Source organism: Branchiostoma floridae, chromosome 10 (genome assembly GCF_000003815.2).
Source record: "Branchiostoma floridae strain S238N-H82 chromosome 10, Bfl_VNyyK, whole genome shotgun sequence".
NCBI classification, from domain to species: Eukaryota; Metazoa; Chordata; class Leptocardii; order Amphioxiformes; family Branchiostomatidae; genus Branchiostoma; species Branchiostoma floridae.
This window is the reverse complement of record NC_049988.1, coordinates 961,339-981,641: the sequence shown is the minus strand read 5'-3', so window position 1 is coordinate 981,641 and position 20,303 is coordinate 961,339. Positions and strand designations below refer to the sequence as shown.

The 20,303-nt window shown below is 40.4% G+C and overlaps 1 protein-coding gene across 1 annotated transcript in view; it reads right to left on the bottom strand.

Moving 5' to 3' along the window:
• The window catches only part of LOC118424505 (A-kinase anchor protein 9-like), a gene marked incomplete in the record, with an annotated part of 27,713 nt that overhangs the window by 6,588 nt on the left and 822 nt on the right, over nt 1-20,303 (bottom strand). The window contains 19 exon segments of the mRNA XM_035833084.1: nt 4,101-4,277; nt 4,898-4,988; nt 5,617-5,759; nt 6,339-6,455; nt 7,292-7,447; nt 7,874-8,074; nt 9,031-9,142; nt 9,854-10,047; nt 10,565-10,715; nt 11,459-11,681; nt 12,284-12,431; nt 13,116-13,294; nt 14,003-14,145; nt 15,562-15,680; nt 16,093-16,254; nt 16,704-17,741; nt 18,517-18,672; nt 19,305-19,511; nt 19,758-19,928. Coding sequence (XP_035688977.1) covers nt 4,101-4,277; nt 4,898-4,988; nt 5,617-5,759; nt 6,339-6,455; nt 7,292-7,447; nt 7,874-8,074; nt 9,031-9,142; nt 9,854-10,047; nt 10,565-10,715; nt 11,459-11,681; nt 12,284-12,431; nt 13,116-13,294; nt 14,003-14,145; nt 15,562-15,680; nt 16,093-16,254; nt 16,704-17,741; nt 18,517-18,672; nt 19,305-19,511; nt 19,758-19,928 — 3,888 coding nt within the window.

Here is a 20,303-nt window from a genome sequence, read left to right as displayed (position 1 = left end):
CCCTGGTCGGACCTAAGCGCGTAACTTATATTGCAAGTTGGGTACAAAATCTCTTGAAAGCACTTTCTTTTTACATTTTTTGGTGAAAAAGCAATCTGCACATGTATGAGCATGTGCCTTGGATAGTTTCCAATACCTGTATGAAACGAAGTACAGGGCTCGAAATACCACCTGCATATGCAGGTTAGTGCAGGTAAAATTGGAGCTGTGCAGGTATTTCTGGTGTCTACCTGCACCATAGCTGCACTGGGCCATGTACTGGGTTTTATACATCAATGCCTTATGGTTCAGGTGTATATGGATTGTTATTAGCTGCATTGACTGTTACCACCTATAGTATAGAGTGTATAAAAGAAAAAAAATAGCAATGGTTCCTGAACAATTTTGGTACTTCCTGAATTCAGAGTGGTGCAGGTCAAATCTGTCTGGTGCAGGTAATTTCAATGTTACCTGCACTAGTGCAGGTATGCAGAAAAAAGTATTTCGAGCCCTGAAGTGTCATGTAGCCTATAACGGGCAGATCCAAATGGTCTGAGTTTTAGTCACTTTATCTTTAATGATTCAAGGCCGTTGGACATTGCTAGTGCAGTCAAGTTTACGTCTTTATACATGACAAGATGAATGTAGTCAATGCTAGTATATACAGTCAAACCTGTATTAGCGGCCACCTGGCCATAGTGACCACTTTTTGTCGGTCCCTTGGATTCGTAATGATTAAGAAATAGGCTTAGCGGCCACCTGTCCAACGCGGCCACGGCCACACGATTTCCGGTCCCGTTGATACAGAAACATTGCCTATTGCAACCATACTGCAGCCTTATGTCACCCTGCACCGAGTTTGAAATTGTAGTTTGCGAGGATTTGGAGTTCCTGACAGGGTCATTTTGGCGGTAGCAGAAGGTATGCATGCCTTGAGCATTAAAGTGCAAGTCTTTGTCGGTGAGTCGGTGACTTTACCGATCGAGACAATGTTACTTGGTGAGAAAGATCATTTGTAGCTTGCTCATGGTCAATTGATCAACATTTTCTCTATAGTGGCCAACTGTCTGTAGTGTCCATATTTCTCCAGTCCCTCGAGGGGCCGCTATAGACATGTTTGACTGTAGTGTGTTGCAGTGCCTGCCACTCGCCTTCCTCTTCTATCCATCTAAGTTAATTGACTCCATGTTAGTGACCACAAATTGTGTGCTGTCATACTGGCTCTGTGCTACTGAAAGGCTTGTACAATATTGTAACCTGCTTGGCTGTAATATTGTAATTTGTTACTTTAATCTATTCTTTCGTAGCGTCATTTTGACAAAAGTGCTATATCACCACTTAAACAAAAGTGAACTGTCTTTTGAATTTGCGTCTCGGCAGTTTACTTGATACTAAAGGGGTTCTATATGTAAAGGGTTCGTCATAGATTTTGTTTTTGGTTTGTCCTTATGGTAATGAATGAATAGCAATTGATGTACAGCACTTTGTAACCTAAACTGTGCGCTATAGTATACCGTAGTTGATAACAAAGTACAATGTACATGTAGTCATCATTTGAATAGCATTATTGAATATTGACATGATAAAGGCTACTTTTTCCGGCCATTTCTGTATTTGTATACTCATATCAGTTCCACAAATCAGCATGACCTTATAGTGGTGAATGAATAGTCAGGCATATTAACAAACCATTGATGTAATGCTTTTTGTCTATAGCAGTACCTATAGTGCACTCATATTGATGAAAAAAAAGTATAATGTACATGTATCCACCCCCAAAAGCATTAATCTTGACCTTTGTTCTGGTCTTGTTCTATGATTCTCAATAATAAGACAATATGTATGAAGTAGATCCGCCTCCATGTGCCCTTTCTATTAAATGGTATCACATTTGTGAAGTCCTGGTAACCCCCATGTAGAGCCTTCTTATTATGCACGACATAGCTGGTAGGTACAAAGTAATTTAGGAACAGATACCGGTTTAATAACATTAGAAAGCAACAGTAAAATGTATAAAATCAGCAAAATTAATTTTATAGTATCCCCAAATCCCCCATATGGAGCCCAAATTAATATTGCCTATCAATCATGATATTTTGACAGTTATGCATGGTTCACAAACAACTTCGCAAACATTCGCCATGACTTACGCCCCATAGAGTAATAAAATCACCCGATTTACTAAAGACCAAAACCCGAAAAATCCCCATATAGACCCCCCTCTCACGGCTCGCGTTATGTATGGCCCAATTAGACGACGATTGTTTTTGAATGAGTAGATGTTCCTCTCTCTATCAACATTAAAACCATCCACCAGACCCGCTGGGTATAGATTTTATTGCGCCTTAAAAATGACTAAAATTTACAGTGACAAAAATTCTGCTTTCAATGGTTCAGGTAACCCCCTGGCATACCCTCTTAACTTTAATGCATTATCTTCAACTTCTGGTCTGTATCACTTTAGAACCCATGCTATATGAAAATGCAAAACTTTTGTTCGTACCTTAATTAGATTTTTCAGAATAGCCATCGAAATGTCAGTAATTTTCAGGCATAAATTGTTGGATTCTGGAGGGTCCCTGAGGGGGGTCCCAGAACGCCATAACGAAAATTAGTAAGTATATGGCTGTTCATAGTTCCACATACCTATCACACATAAAAAGTTTGAGTCGATTTGGTCGACCCCCATCTTCCGGCCTCTGCCTGGTATTGCCTGGTTTTCTCGTGCAATGACTCTTAAGTTCACTGGGATTTAATTTCGCAGTAGCGGGGAAAAAGGATCCTTTCGCGGTGGTTTTAAGTTTGTGGTAGCACCACGTCTCTAACTGCCACAGAAAAATGGCCATTAGGGTGGGAATTCCAAATGGACCTTATATATCCTTCACATGAAAAAGAATGAGCCAAAATGCCGTCAGAATGAAAATTCTTTTCTATTCCTGGGAATTGGTAAGTGTAGACTAGACATTCTCACTGCATTCCAGATATTCTTTTGGCCACATTCTGGCAGGATTCGAAGTGACTTGCCATTTCGGTTCTCCATCGAATGAGATAAGACTGTTTTGAATAATGTTGGAATGCCATAGAATGAGGTCATACTGCAGTAAGAATAGTTAAATTACAGTGCATGGCTTTAGCCAGCTCGAAACTTTTTTCCGTCAGCCAATTTCAATCGTCGCGAAAACCGCGAAAATTAATTAGAAGGACTGAACTGAGACCTTGAAAAACGGGTTTTAATGAGATTATCGTATGCGAAAGGGCACCGACACACATTGACAACAATCATAACAATAGCAAAACAAACAGTGTGTGGCTTTTACGGCCGTGGACGGCGTCCCCAAGCCGCCTGAAGCTTCCACCAAGGATTTTTGTCCGTCAAGGTTGACGGATTGGTTTGAAAATTTTTCCGTCAAACGCAACAAATTTCCGTCAATTGACGGAAAAACGGACGCTGGCTAGAGCCCTGTTACAGTGTATGGATTAAGTGAATATTATAGCGTCATAACGAATGTACATCATAGTTCTATGAAGTTGTGTGAAAAACATTTGTTTTGTCTTAGAATACACTTTAAATGCCATCCGATATTTCTCCACTTCAAATGCACCTCGATAGTTTTTAGCATGTCAAAAACTTTCGGGCCAGCCAAAAGAACGGGCACAAATATCTGGAATGCAGTGAGAATTTCTAGAATACACAACGAATTCCCAGGTGTAGAAAAGAATTTTCATTCTGATGGCATTCCGGCTCTTTCTTGCTCTTATTCCGGCTCATTCTTGCTCTTGTGTGAAGGGGGTTTAAGTGAGTGATCACAAATTATGTTAAAACAACAGTAGGACAGAATGCCTGGAATTCCTCTTCTGAATTATCATTTCCTGTCATTGTTCAGTCACTAAAAAAAACTCAACAAATTCAAAGTTGCTATAATTATAATATTATAATAATAACAGTTATAGCAACTTTGAATTTGTTGAGGTTTTTTAGTGACTGAACAACCACAGGAGATGGTGTTTATTCCTTGTACCTGGTTGGCTGTGCTGTCCTTCTGTCTGTACATAACTGTACTTATTCCTACCTGGTTGGCTGTGCTGTCCTTCTGTCTGTACATAACTGTACTTATTCCTACCTGGTTGGCTGTGCTGTCCTTCTGTCTGTACATCCACACCTGTTCCTCCAGGTCAGCCAGGGCATTCCTCAACTCAGCCTTCTCCTGACTGAGTCTGGCCACAAAACTGGTCAGCTCCGTGTTCTGTTGGAGGATCTTCTCATTCACAGATGGTCCAGTCGTGGGTTCTGATCCAGACTACGGTGGACAAAATTATGCCTTAACTTCAAAGTTGCCTTAACTTCAACTTCAACTAGTTCAACTGTAATATCCAAAACAAAAATTGGACTCACCCAAATTTTCGACTGAACACCACCATACAATGTAGATGTCCTGCAACCTATGATTCACTGCTTACTGAGTCACATGTTCTATCTGCATAACGTGACATCACGGCAGCAGTGGATTTTTTATTCCTTGACACAGACTGGTGGTGTTCAGTTGAAAATTTAGGTGATCATGAGTCCAATTTTTGTGTTGGATATTACAGTTAAACTAGTTCAATAAAATCACGTCTTGGTAACATTCAATGTCATAAAAAGGTTAATCAGTGTTATGATTTAATTTGTGAATATGAGTAAGAATATTGTATATTCACACAAATGGTTTTCATACTACAGATGCATGTACAACAACCATAGATCCAGTTAAAACTTTGGTATGTCTGAAATCATGATATGCATTTGCATAACTGTGTTGCAACTTAATATGATTATAATGTTACTATGTGTGCCACTTGCACTTGTTCACATAAAATGATACTGTAGGTATACAAAATGTACTGTTCCTCAGGAAACAAAATAATCCACTGTACTTACCAAGTTTGCACTTCTCATATGCTGCAACTCATTAGATAGTCCCTTAACTGCTTGTTGAATTTCTTCAATCTTACTCAGTTCAGCATCAACACTGCAACAAAAACAGCAATGCCATGTATTTTCAATTTACACTACAAAAACATTCTGACTAAATAGTTACACAAATAAAATGATATGAACTTCAGACTATGGTGGATTTTATTCTTACATTTATTAAGAGATAAGTCTAAAATGACAGGCTTTTCTTGCGAGTACCACATTTAGCATAATGGGCGAATCTGACGTGTGAACTCGGAATACACGGACGGCGAAGTATCAAAGGATACAAGCCGAAGGATCAAAGAAACATGACGATACCGATCTCTTCACACAATATCAACTGCAAAACATTTAAAACTTTTTTTGCTTTTGTTTTCTTAATACATATAGTGTAACAACCATTGCAGTACATGTAAAGTAATGTATTATGATTGTGAATAAAGATCAATGGTTACTAAAACCATGTGTAACTTATTGCGCGTGGTCAATTAATAAGCATTTTCTCTATAGTGGCCACCTCTCTATAGTGGCCAATTTTAACCAGTCCCGAGTGGCCGCTATAGACAGGTTTGACTGTACGTTGCATGGAGAGTATCAACTCGGCAGTAACGTTTTGCCTTTTCAGAAGACCTGGGAAGACTGAGACAAATGAGTGTACAATGATGTGCTAAATAAAATACCTGTGAGCATGACTTGGTAACGTCTCCTTCAGCCTGAGGAGCTGCAGCTGTAGTGACTGGCACAAAGAGGCCAGCTGTTGTTTGTGTCTGGTTAGAGCTTCTGGAGAATAGTGATGGCTGCGCGGCGACACGCCTCTGGTTTCCTGAGATATAAAACAACTCTTATGTTACCTTTCACAAGAGGTACTTTTACATGACTATTGTCTTGTTTGCCGCATACTTCAAGTGAGCATTTAGTGTCAGATATCTACAATGTCACAGTCAGATATCTACGATGTACATGTAGGTACTGGTAAGGCCCTAGGCCCACTTACTGGGAAAGCAGTATTGAGACAGCTTTACATAGTACTCCAGGACACCCAAATTTTATTCATAGATCTGAAATTATTGCTTCTGTGCCTTAAAATTGTGCCTTGTTTGGGCATGAACATATACCAAAAAGCCACACAGTGATATTTTTATTTTACGGTTGAAAATATGTTTCATGTCTAAAAAACATGTCTAAGAAAACCCTTTGTTTGTGGCCCTAGCAGTCCAGCACAGGGACCAACTTAACAGACAATAAAATGACAACCAACACATCTATAGTTTGAGAAACTAGGCATATTCAATATATTTCAATAACTGCAGAGAGGAGAGATTCCAAATTGAGCACCAATCATGAAAGAGAGAAGAAAAATACCATATACATAATGTACATGGCTGCTATAGCCTATACCCACCTTCTCTCGTCCAGTTGTGCTCTCCCCACCACCCAGCCTATCTGCTTGGGACTTCTGTTGCTGCTGGAGTTCAGCAATCTTCTGCTGCTGCTGTTGAATCTCTTTTTCTTTCTGCTGCTGTGAAGAGAAATAACAGAAATACTCAGTGGTGCCTCTTCCTCTGACCGAGATTCAAGTTCCAGGTCTCACAACTCTGACATAATTCCTTCCATGGGTTATACAATAATGTACTTAAGGCAAATGTGGCATTGAATATACCAGATAGGGGTGGGCACAGGTACACAGTACCAATGCAAAACCATTATTTTCTTGTTGGACCGGTCCAGAAAAAAACGGACCTGAAAAAAATCAGCGGACCGGATGTTGGACTGATTAGAAAATGAAAAGATTATACCGGCAGGCATTTTTTTTTAGTACGTGTTTTAGAGCCTATCAGGGCTTCAGCTGCTAAGTGCCCCCACGACCACCCCCGGTCAAGGGACCGGTAAGCGGTAAGCGGTAAGGGCTTAAGAACAAGAGTGAAATAGAGGAGGGTTGAACTTCAAGTTATTTTCACCAAGCTACAGTCAAACTTGGTCTAAAACAGAGGCAGTTAGTGTTGTTTACATGACTTGCCGGATGGATAGAATTTTAAAATGCCAATGAATGTCAGATACTCCACCAAACATAATCCTTTGTAGTGAAATGGACTTATTGTGTAACCCCCGTTCACAAGATTTTACACACAATTTAGGGGCACGTTTAGGTCTGGACCTGGACCTTATCCTCTGGACCTGGACTCTACCTAAATTTCCTGTACTGGTACCATGCCCTAATACCAGTTAATACAATAATTGGTGGCACTATATAAAGGACTAAGTCTTGATGCTAAACATTTACAGAATACTGGATCTAGTTGTTGAGCTTGATATCAGCTAGCAATACAGGGTGGGAGCACTGTTAAGCATAGTTACCAGGGACTGCTTGTCTTTCTGCCTCTGCCTTTCAGTAGCAGCTTCCCTGTCAGCCAGTACAGCCAGCTTGGCCTGCAGACGGTCCCTTTCAGCCTGCAGCTGGACAGTGTTGGTCTTCTCCTGCTGAAGGGAAGCTGAAGCTTCTCGGCTTTGTCTCTGTGAAGGGAAAAGGGAATTTTCCTTCAAAGTTTGTCAGACACCGGGCTGCACATACAAAATGTACACCAGAACATATGCCACTGGAGAATAGCATTTTGTAGTTGATGACACTGTAATAATTTAGCATCACTGTGATTAGTAGCTTTAAGTTCTGACGTGTATCTGTGATATATATATATATATTATCTATTTTTACATCATTTTTTCCTTGGCTGTAATTCTTTTTTGCCTTAAGCTTGTTAGAATGTACAGAATAATTATAGATTTCTGAACTTCCTAACAGTTAAGGTTTGTTCATTTAGTTTTGTTCATTAAGTCTTTTTTAGAAAATGTTTATTTACTACAGTACTGAACACAAATAATGGTACTGGCATGTACAAGGTACTATCTAATGGATTCAGAAATAAAAGAAAATAAAGTTACCTCCATTTTTTCCACCGTATTTTTCAACTGATTACGAAGACTTCTTTCCCGTTCCAGTTCCTCAGACATTTTGGTCCTTTCCTTAGTTATGGATTGCCTCAAGCTGGCCGCCACCTGTCTCTCTCTATCCAAGGTTGTCTTCAAGTCCAGGGAATGTTCCTTCTCAGCATCCAGGAGAGACTGCAGCTCACTGATAGAGGCCTGTTTCAATGTACAATAATTTTAAGCAAGATACTGTAATCAGTTAAGTCTCCGTCAGGGTTGTAGCCAGCACCCGTCCTTTAACGGAATTTTGCAGCTCAGGGGACGGAAAATAATTTTGCACATTCTCTCCTCTGTGATGGACAAAAATCGATATGTAAAGACATAAAAAAATGTCTCCCTTGTGTAATTCTTTACCAAGACAGGTGCCGTTGAACAGCTTAGTCTAGCAGCAAAATTTACACCTCAAAATACAGGAAATAGCATTTCAGGATTTCAAAATTTTCCAGCGGAGCATGCTCCTGGACCCCTATGGAACATGGTGCCTTTGGCGCGACGTCTCGCGCCTTGGGCACTCAATAGGATTCAAAATCGAGGGGACGGAAAATGATTTCAGGCTGGCTACAACCCTGGTCTCCTTAGGTTATGATGATTCAATTAACTAGTGAATAACATCCGCTGGGAACCTTAAACTGATGTGAGGGTGACGAGAAAAAAGTTTGGCCACAAAAAAAAGCTACTCTCAATATGAAATCTAAGTGGTCATCAGGAAAGTTGAACACATGACTTAACACACTGTGTCAGAGAGTATAGTATACCAAAAGATTCTTCATTTTTGTTCTTTCACACTAGACTAAGTGATGCAGCATATCAAATTTTTTCATGAAATATCATGATGATCATAATAATAGTCTTGATATCATAGTTTATGTACTCTACATTATATCAATTTAGCATAATTTACAGCTGAAGCTAAAACCTGCTAGATGTCATTTTTCAAACATGATTTTTAGAGAAGATATACATATCAATCATAGTGAGCTACAGTCATGTATTTTGAAGTGATAGGTTATAGTAAAACCACTCCAATCTGCTGGCCAGATCCAGACTGGGTGTTGGGCAGACATTAAACAGTAATTCATGTATAATGTACAATGATACAAAACACATGTTACCTCTTTTCTTCTCTCCAAGTCAGCCCTCGTCTGTTTTAACTCTTCTAAGGAAAGTTGCAGCTGTTTGGCTACACTCTGTTGTTTCTCCAGTGCAGCAGTCACTGTGTCGGCTCTGAACCAAAACACAGACAAAGTATTGAATAAACTCGTAGAGATCAACCCCTTGTGTACCTACCACTTAATCATACATGTATGTCCCTGATAATGTCTTATAAATGGTTATAGTTAAAGAAAGTAAATTTCATGGATGACATCCACTTAGAAAGACAAACTAATGTGTAAAAATAAGTCATAATAGCACACAAACAACAAGAAAGGTGTTCTAGAATACTTAACTCGAAAGTTCATTTGTGTTCTTGGTAGAAGTCATTCTGAAGTAAATTGAACTGCAATGTTCAACACCCAAATTTTTGACTGATCAAATCCAGCCTTTGTCAAGGAATGGACAATCCACTGCTTCTGTGATGTCACATTATGTAAGATAGCACACATGACTCTGTGAGCAGTGGATCATAAGTTGCAGAAAGTTTATGGTGCACTCCGTCTCTGTTCAGAGAAGGATGTAAAGCTCTGATGCAGAAACAGACTTTTTTATCTAAAATTTCAGATGCCACCTTTTCCTAGCTCTACACAGAAACCTCTGCTTTGACAATCTTCAGTTTGGAACTTGGGGCTACAAACAAAAGATCCATACAGAAACACAGGTCACACAAAAACATCATACCCTAACATGTAAGGCAGAAGAATCATGGCAGCAGCAGCAAATAGTAAAAAATTAGCTTTCTGGGTTATTCTGACTACACATTTTATGGCAAAAACATACCGTGTGGTCTCTCTGTCCAATTTTTTCATGAGCTCTTGTAGTTTGAAGTCCTTCTCCTGAACGACCCCCGTCTTGTTTTCCCGCTCCTTCTCCAGTTCCCTTTGTAGAGAGATGAGTCGCAACTTCTCATCTTCCAGTGACCGGGAGAGTTCGGCACTCTTGCCCTGCTCCAAAGCAAGGCCCTCTTTCAACTTCTAAGGAGAGTGACCACATAACATTTGTCAGTTATGATGTTTGGGTATAAGTAAGTACAGATAAAATCTTGAGTTAGTAAAAATTCTTAGTATGATAAGTATGCACAATGCGCTTTTATTGCAAAACTGGTATCTGCTAAATTGAATGTTTCATTTGCTATTATAATTTGATTAGTACAAATTACATAACTGGTATATAAAACAAATTATGGAAAAAAGTGGATTTATCAAATTTATCAAACTAGTTATGCAATTTAAGTCCAAATTTGCCTAATCTTCATCTTACTGGATGCATATATCTCTGTCAAAATTAGTACATACCCAATAAAAGATTTTAACAAAAACATCCCTGCAGTTTAACTAGCATTATAAATTAGGGGGCCCAAAACTACCACTATTCCTATGGACACACTGGGAATAAAAAATCGTGCATTTTAAGTTTGGTCATTACTGATAGAGCATAATACACACTCCATACAGCATAAATCATATCTGCAGATGTTGAAGTATGTGGTACCTTGATAACCTGTCCATCTCGGTGCTGTTGGTCCAGACTCTGGTCCCTGTCTGCATCCACCTCATCCTGCAGCTGCTGCACAGCATGTCTCTCTATCTCCAGCGCCTCCAGGAGGGACTTCACATGGGCTTTCTCAGACTCTAACGCACCACTAACACAGAAAAAGATATTAAAACCTAAGTTCCTCTGCAGTACCATGGAAGGCTGGTAAGGGGGCAAAAATTTAATTGTTTCAAGGCTTCATCAGTTAACTCTCCATATGCCAAGAATCAAGGCAATTCATCCAGGCATTCTAGAGTTACAGTGTGTATCATGCTCACAGACAGACACATAATTGCTGTCGAAAACATTACCGGTACTAGTCCCTTCACTAAGGGGATTATTGTGTAAGTTACAAATCTATGGATCCTTCTTGTCAGTGTTCTGCTGAAACAGTTGCTGTGTTCTTCCATTTCACTCATACAGTAACAAACAACCTGGGCGCACAGTGTTGTATTTTACTTATGCCATACCCACCTGAGAAAACATATGTTTCGATGCGAAACGCGCCAAAAGTTGATTTAATTTGGTGCCCTCGGACAAAAACTTTTACAACAGCAATGTTCCAACGTCCGAATCAGGGATTTGAATTTTCAACCTAACCACTCTCAGCTTGCGCAGAGTATGTTCAAAATTATTCGATGGAAGCTTGATAAAACTTCGAAGCCTGTGTGATACCGTTTTTATCACCCGGTCTGGAACACCTATATTGAACGTTATTGCAGCCCAGGTATGACATAACATTATGGATAATAACAGCCTTGGATGCTTTCATTCAGGAGCCTTCAATCATTGAATATCTGCACACCTTACCTGTAGCGCTAGTGGATACTGTAAGAAAGATACAACACAAACCTGACTGAAGCCAACTTTGTCTGCTCCCTGTCCAGAGCAGCACGTAAACTTTCAACCAGCATCTTCAGACTGGACAGCTCGTTCTGTAGGCAGGATACAGCTCTCCTTTCCTCCTCCACTGTAGACACAAGTTCTCCATTTCTCTTCCTCTCAGACAGCAGAGATGACTGCAGATCTTCCACCATGGTCTTCTCTTGGTTCAGCTTATACTCTAGCAACTCCACTGTGAAGTGTCAAAACCATGGATTCCTTAAAACTACCTTGTTTGTATCTTTAACTTGTATATGACATTCATTTTGTTATCATCTTAAACAAGAATTAGTATCATTCAATGGACATAAACGTTTACACCAAATCACAACCTTCTGATGATATTGAACATCCAAAAAGCCATATTTCCAGCTTTTGACTCTTGCCACCAGGTAATCATATCAAACAACACTATACCTGTCATGATGTCATATGAATAAGGCCGCAGCCAGTTGGGAACCTGGTACTACGGTTTGCATGGGAAAAACATTATTTGACAAACAAACAGTGCTTAATTATCATAATCACATACAATTAATTTGCTTCTCAAACTTTTTCTGTGAACCACAGCGCAAAGTTCTAACCTGGCTGTCATATATATTGTGATGTCATGACAAGAAAAATCACTGTTCAATCTAATCACCAAGTAGGAAAAATCATGATCTGGAGGATGATTTTTTCAATGGTTTGATGTCCTACAACATCATAAGGTGGAAAAATAGTTATTTATTGATGTCATTGGTATCATAAACACTTTTAATGCAAGTTGCTATAAAACTGAATCATAGTCTTCACCTTGTTGTTTAACAGACTGCTGCAGAGTGTCTCTCTCAGCCCCATCAGGGACAGGTGGCCGGGCTGACATGCTGTGCTGCTGGATAAACTGTAGCTCCGACAAGGACAGCACTTTGCTGCCTTCTGTGTGTAACCTTCGCAGCAGCCCCTACACATGTACAAGTCAACACACAGTATTAGTACATGTACCTTGTCTTGAACTGAAATTTACAACTGCAGTGAAACTCGCTCTTTTCCTCTCCATCTTCTTTTCTACTGGTCAGTCTCATAGAATTAGCTTTGTAGCAGTTGAGCATGGATTAAGTTACAACACAAGTGAGTGTTACAGAATAATAAAAAAAGGAAAAATGCTGAGGTCCATTTTTGTGTCTGCAAAGGGCATGACAAGTGAATGCAGTCTGTTAGGTATATTCATTATATTCATTTGGATTTTTAGAAATGACATGTTCTGAGAAATATACATGTACATGTGTACATAAATAAGGATGTGTGGGGATGGCCCTACAAAACAACTTGGGTCCTTGCCCCGCCTCTGCCACACAAGGCCCAAGTTTGTTCCACTCTTTGATGGTCCGAAGGAAGAATAAGCCTGTAGTAGTTGTTATAATGTTATTGGGTGGGCCGACTACTCTCTCTTCGCAGCCAGGGGCTGAATTGCGAGGAGCTTGAAATAGGCAGGGCTAAATCGCAAGGGTCTGGAGAGAGCTGCCCTTCGGCGACCTCAATACGACAGTAACACGACAGAAGTTGGGATGGCCTGCAACGTTTGGGTGTGATGGGTGAGGCACTAGCATTGAGCCACCAGGACGATCATGGTAACCATTGTGTTTACCTCCAATCTTGTAGACACAATATCATCCACTTCAGAATCACTGTGGTCCTGCCCCACCCCCTGCTGTCGCTGCCTCAGCTGGTTGACCAGGTTGTTGTCTAGCCTCTCTGTGGCATCTATCTCATCCTGCAGTCTGTGTCCCAGCTCTGATCCTGCTGGTGTGTACATGGTGGGGGAGGCTGGGAAAACAATCATGGTTACTCTTACAAGCTGTTAAATACAGTAATGAGATGGGAGTGGGAGTGGGAATATGTACAGTGACGATATGGGCTGGGAGTGGGAGGATGTGCATGCTGTTATAAAACAAGACAATTCAAACAAAACAAAAACAATTGAAAGCAAACAAGAGTTTTGGGGACCTCATGCCTCCCTGACATATATTTAACACTTTGCAAGATATAAAATCTCTTTTTGAGAAAATGTGCACCTAACATGTAAGTGCACAAAATAAAACTTGGGTACACAACATAGGATAAAGTAGAATGTCAGCAAAACATAATCATTGGCTAATGCAAACCTTACTTCATGTACCTCCCTTCAGAACTGGAATCAGTAACTCTATGGTAGCTACATGTATAATCTTTCCAATTTATACACAACATCATACCAACTGGACGTCGAGACCAGGCTAGTACATATTTAACTCGATAGAGCCCTATCTAACTTTGTTCTCAAAATCAATACCAGAGTCTCTAGTTAAAGCTTTGTCTGTAAAAGTCAAACTTCTGCAATGTACCCATTTTTCCATTACAGTATGTGACTACACACTGTGTATGGCACTACCCCGACTTAAAACCACTGCGAACACTCCACTTTCCCACTAATGCAAAATTAAATCCCACAAACTTAAAATGAATTTACAGTTAATATGCTGGAACATTACTGACCTCTAGTGCTGCTGCCAGTCTCCGTACCAGGACCATGCTGAGTGTCCAGTCTGTACAGCAGGTCTGTCTGCAGTCTGTCTGCTTCTGACACACCTGGCATCTGCACTCTCCCGTACTGACTCTGTAACTCTTCTATGTGCTGCCTGAAAATGTGGAGTCAAACAATCTCAGTTAATTTCAGACAAATCGTTTAATTTCTTTGAGTTTAAGTATCTCTATTTCCACACACACAATCATTGAGTACCAATTAAGAAAAGACTTTGGGGCAACTCAGAAGAAAGTTTGAATTCACAGCTTTGAGAAGAAAACAGTTTGCAGTTCTGGAAATAAATGTAAAAAATATCCCTTCTACTATCAACAGGCCAACTGATACAATACAGCAAGAATCAAGAAAAAGCAGCTACAACTTATACAAAACTCAATTTGTGAATATTGTATCATTGAATCCATTCCTAGCGGCCTCTAAGATTCCAGATAACCTAATATAATTAAGTGATATCCCTTGGACACCTCAAGATAGTGCTACACAATCATGCAGCATTTTGGTACTAAAATGAGTGATTCACACGAACCTCTGCCAGTACCTTTAATAAGAAAAGACTAAGGGAGGACTCCGGGTAGAACTCTCCAGTACATGGGACCCCGCCTTGCATCACAAAGGACAATAAGTTTTTCCTAATGACTATGGTGTTGTCTGACCATAGGGAACTATGCTAACACGATTTACATTTGAGTGACATTTGCATAATGATCCTATGAATTAGTGGTTCTACCAGTTTTTCTAGTTAGCTATACTTGTATTGAATTGTTCTGCTAGTTCATTCTAGTGACACTGAAGAAGAGTCACTGTGATGGATGTCACTCGAAACGTCCGGAAGTACATTTTTTTGTAAATATCCATTTTTTTATCCAGTACTGTAGAGATTGAATAATTCTTGTATTTGAACTCAGTGCATACACTTTCTTGAACACACCCGCAAAAAAACAGAAATTTGCATTCATCCATTGATGAATTATTAAATCAATCTAACATGCATGTAGGAGAAAAAACAGAATCTGATGCATAATACTGTTAATGTAGAAATGTTTGCAGTGGATTAATGTTCGCGGTTTTTGCGGTGACCACTTCACCGCGAACATAAAACCACTGACCGCGAATATTTTTCTATGGTGGTATTAGACTGCAGTCTATGGTGTTACCGTGAAATTAAAACCACAGCAAAAGTCCTTTTTCCCGCTACCGCGATATTAAATCCCTACAGTATATATAAAAGGAAGTATTTCATAGTACAACACAGGGTTGTAGCCAGCCAGAAATCAATTTCCGTCCCCTCGATTTTGAATGGCTTTGGCACAGGGTTCCTAGGTGGGTCCGGGAGCATGCTCCTAAGAAGAAATTTGAAATCTAGACCCTCAAACACTATTTCCTGCATTTTGAAGGTTAAATTTTGCTCACAGAGGACAGAATAGGCAAACATTTTTTCCGTCCCCAGCTGCAAAATTCCGTGAAAGGACGGAAGAACAGGTGCTGGCTACAACCCTGGTACAACATGTGTGACCTGTGTCTGAGTTCCAGTTCCTCCACCCTCATCTGTGCATCTCTCTCTGCATTCTCCTGGATGTCCCTGATGTGCTGCTGATGCTGCCAGGTCAGCTCTGCCCGGATCTCATCTAACTTCTGAAATAACACAAGAAGGGGTTGGAATAAAGTTTGACTTGTCAGATTAGATATTGCAAAGCAACTTTAACATTTGGTCCAACACAAAGAAAACAAAATGTTGGAATGCTAGAAATAATTTTTCTTCCTGTGGCCACACCATTTTAACTAACTGGCTATTGGAAATGCCCACTCCTATTTTTCCCAACTTGGAAGAAATCACCACACTTCCCAGCCCAATTCAGGAATCTTTGACTTACTATATTACTAAGATTCTGAAGCCATTCCATAATTTTCCAGTTAACCAGTCAAAATTGCCATAATGAAGGTGACAAATGGTCACCAAAATGTTCAACTTGTAAAACTAAAAGAAATAGATTGGAAATAAAGCAAGAGTGGTGCAAAAAGAGTCTCTCAAATTGTTTGTCCTGACCTGTTTGAGTGCGCTGCCCTGTGTAGACACTCGGATGTTTTCTAGTCGTGTCCTGTACTCCTCTCTCAGCTGTTCTTTCACTCTCTCCATCTCAGTCTGAAGGCTGCTCTTCAGCAGAACTACTTCTTCTTCATGTCTTTGTGCTTGGGATGTAAGTTCCGCCTGCAGAAACAACAACTGGTGTAAGGTTAACATGTCTTCCAATTTTATCTGTGGAGAGGGGGGACCATATTATCCGCAGCCAGCAAAAAGTGGTTGCTGGTTGAAATGGACGTACTGTTTCAATGTGGCTTGTGACTACAGGTAGTTGCCTATTTTGTAAGGTTTGATTCTAAATACTTCCAAAGTGGTGTATGCCTGAAATGTGAATGATGTGGCGTGGGCCTACAATGTATGTTTTATGCACCCCAATACCGAAATTTCGGTTACCAGAGAACAGGAAACCAACTTTTTTTTAAATCAAACATTTTACAATAAGTTACATCTAAATAGTAAACAATCTCTGTTTGTAAGCTTAAGGCATTTCAAATGATAACTGAATCTTTGTATCTACAAGTCAAGTTGTCAGTGCAGGTAAACTACAAAGATAATTCTTCATGTCTCACTCTTACCTGTAGTTCTGCCATCCTGTCATCTGTAACTCTGTAGTCATTACTTCCAACTGGACCATCCTCCTGACGCTGTCTCACTGCAGCATCCACCTGCACATCTTCTGACTGCAATCGTAGCAAAGAGGACACTTTTTCTTCCAGCTTTGAAACTTCCTTATCACGATTTATCAATTGCTTCTCTGTATTTTCAAGCTGTGCCTGAAGTTGACTGGAAACTTCTTGAAGCTGTCTCAGTTCTTCATTCTTTTTCATCAGCTCTTGGTCTGACAACCTCTCTGATGGAGCCGAGAGTTCCTTCATTCCAGCTTTAGCCTCCTCAGTTCCAGTTGTCTCCTGTTTTGCTGCCGATCTTGCTTCCTCTGCTGCAGCTCTCTCCTGTTGTGCTGCAATTTTCTGTTCCTCTGCTGCAGCTTTCTCCTGTTGTGCAGCAGTTTTTGCTTCCTCTGCTGCAGTTTTCTCTTGCTGTGCTGCAATTTTCTGTTCCTCTGCTGCAGCTTTCTCCTGTTGTGCTGCAATTTTCTGTTCCTCTGCTGCAGCTTTCTCCTGTTGTGCTGCAATTTTCTGTTCTTCTGCTGCAGTTTTCTCCTGTTGTGCTGCAGCTTTTGCTTCCTCTGCTGCAGCTCTCTCCTGCTGTGCTGCAAGTTTCTCTTGTTCTGCTGCGACCCACTCCTGTTCTGCTGCAGCTCTCTCACGTTGTGCGGCAGCCTCTGTTTCCTCTGCCGCAGCTCTCTCTTGCTGTGCTGCAAGTTTCTCTTGTTCTGCTGCAGCTCTCTCCTGTTCTGCTGCAGCTCTTTCCTGCTGTGCTGCAAGTTTCTCTTGTTCTGCCTCAGCTCTTTCCCGTTGTGCGGCAGCCTCTGCTTCCTCTGCTGCAGCTTGTTGCTCCAGTGCAGCAGTTCTCAGTTCTTCAGCATCAGATTTCTCCCGCTCTGCAGTCTCCGTTGTCTGGTCTCCTAACAGCTGTTGCTTCAAAGATTCTGTTTCTGTTTGTTGAGTTCTGAGCTGATCTTCTATCTGTCTGATATCTTCTTGTAGCTGAGCCTGGCAAACACAGCATTGAAGCTAGTTAGTGATGTCCAATTTCTTGTGTCAAAATATGACCAGACACTGTACAGAAAATGAACATGGCAACCCAGTGTCTGTAAACAGTTAATGTTACATCAAAAGCTGTGGTTAGTCAGATCTCTATTGTTACAGTTTTTAAATCTATTTCTTGATTCATGTTGACTTGTTTTGTATTCGAAGGAACAACATCACAAATGTTACTGTTACAGTAGTAAATGAAACAGGCACCATTTACTTGCAATTATTGTTCAGATAAGCCTTGTGACAGATGCTTGAAGGGACTGACTAAACCCAAACTTTCCAAAGCTAAATTGAGTAATTGAAGTATAGATTCACATCCCATGCTTTTTATAGTCAGCAGTAAAAATGTCTTCATGTCAGCCTGCTTCCTTCTCTTTAGAATGGCACCTCATTTGTACTAATCCACACCTTTTGTGCAAAGCACAGTGACTGTTTTCATGGATGGGTGACCCCCAAAAGTGTGGAAATTTTGCTGACTGCATTACAATTACAGAAGACATTTAACGTCTCTCGGACAGGACATTAAATGTAGTTCCTGTGCTTGAGGACACCGACAACTCAAGAACCCACTGCACTCACAGGAAAGATGTACTTCCCATTGTGTTCAGTGAGTGAATCAAATAAATCTGTCTGAATATGCAGCTTGTACTCTCCAGTACAAACCTGGTGACTGTTATGCCATAAGGCGGTGTACCAGGTATGCAATACAAACAAACAAAAAGAAAAGCACCTTGGCTTGTTCAAACTCTTGGTTATTTCTCTCCATGGCATGTTGTACCACAGGTTCCTGTAGAGGGTCTCTGTTCCTCATGTTCAGCAGCTCCACTCTCAGGGCTGAGATATCCTCTTCCTTCTGCTCCAGCACAGAGCTCCAGTCAGCCTCATCCTGTGCAATATAAGAATCATTGCAACTGTTGCAAATTACTGAAAAATATTATCAAGACTTAGTGTATCCCTGATAAATTAACAGATTGGACACATTGGCAACATAAGTATGCATGCCATGACGAATTTCAAGTTGACGTGTATTTTGTCTCTTGAGGTACCCTAAGTATAGCTCACAAGAGACATCACCTAGCTAGGACCTTGCAGAGCAAGTGGTGAGACAACTGCTGTAGATCTTATGACAACACCATATGCTTAGAACCAAAGAGAAACATACAATAAGTCCTTTATACAAATCAATTATATAAAATGTTAACTGGGATGGTGGGTAAAAAAATTCAATGAAGATCACTTCTAATCAATCTGCATGTTTCAAGTAATGATGGGCATCAATCATCACTCTTCTTCAGCATAAAAACTGGTAGAAGAAGTCTAACACTTATATAGGAAATGGAACTGGAAAAAACAGTTGAACATGTAATAATCACTGTTTTGTCTGGAAAGCTCACATCTACTAAATCAAAGGAAAATGTGACATTGGCCAGCCCCAGTATGTGCTAAATCTAATTCTGAAGGACTTTTACATCAGAGAATATCCAGCCATTAAAAGTATACAAGACCAGGAACCCTGACCTCCATACTGGTGTCCTCTGTTTGGCTAGCCGTGCTTGTTGTATCAGTTTCAGAGATTGAAGGCATTTGGTCCATGTCTTCTCTGAGTCTTTTTATCTCTTCGTTAAGATGATCGATCTCGCAGTTCTTCTCCTCCAGCAGGTCCTGGGCATATCTAGGCATGGACAGGTCCTCCTCAGCTTGGTCTTGCAAGGTCTTAAGGGCAGACTGCAAATCAACAATGTTGTGATATGTCAGTAATGCTTGATACTTTAGCCAGTCAAGGGAATACTGTTATTTTGAATTGCCAGCATCTATAACAAACCAGTAAATGTAAACAGTTCAATTTGCATTAAGAAGATTTATTACTGTTACTGTGTAACTTACATGTAGCAGTTTTCTTGTTTTCGTACAGAGTGAGATGTACAAAATGTGGATTTACTAATTGTGTGAGTCATGAAAGTGTGACCTTACCTTGAGGTTGGAGTTCTCCTCCAGCAGCTGTGCAGTGTGCTGCTCCCCATCAGTGTGTGCTGTCATCTCCCTGTGCTGGATCTGGATCTCCATGTGAAGTCTCTGGATCTCCTCCTCCTTATCCACCAGGTCCTCCCGAAACTGCTCCAGCTGTTCAACCAGGTTTCCCATCTGTACAAATGGACAATTTCAATTTCACCAAACAGAGAATCTGATGATATAACGTTTGACCAGTTGCTGACCTCAAGTATATGCAAGATCAAAATCGTTATGCCCTCTACATAAGAAAGACAGTGAGGTGAGAGAGTTAAAACGAAGGTTAGGACACTGTGCCCTCTGCACATCTTACGCAATTTACTGTGCAAGAAACAACCCTGTATGGGAGTCGCCGTCCGGGCTGTTTTCCAGCCGATGATAACATAATATTATACATGTGATCACTTGACATTTGTGTAGTTTATGATGACATCTGTGCAATAATTCAGAAGCGACGTATACAATAAAAGTTTGAAAGGGTGAGGCAAACACCCCCTTTTTTTAACCTTG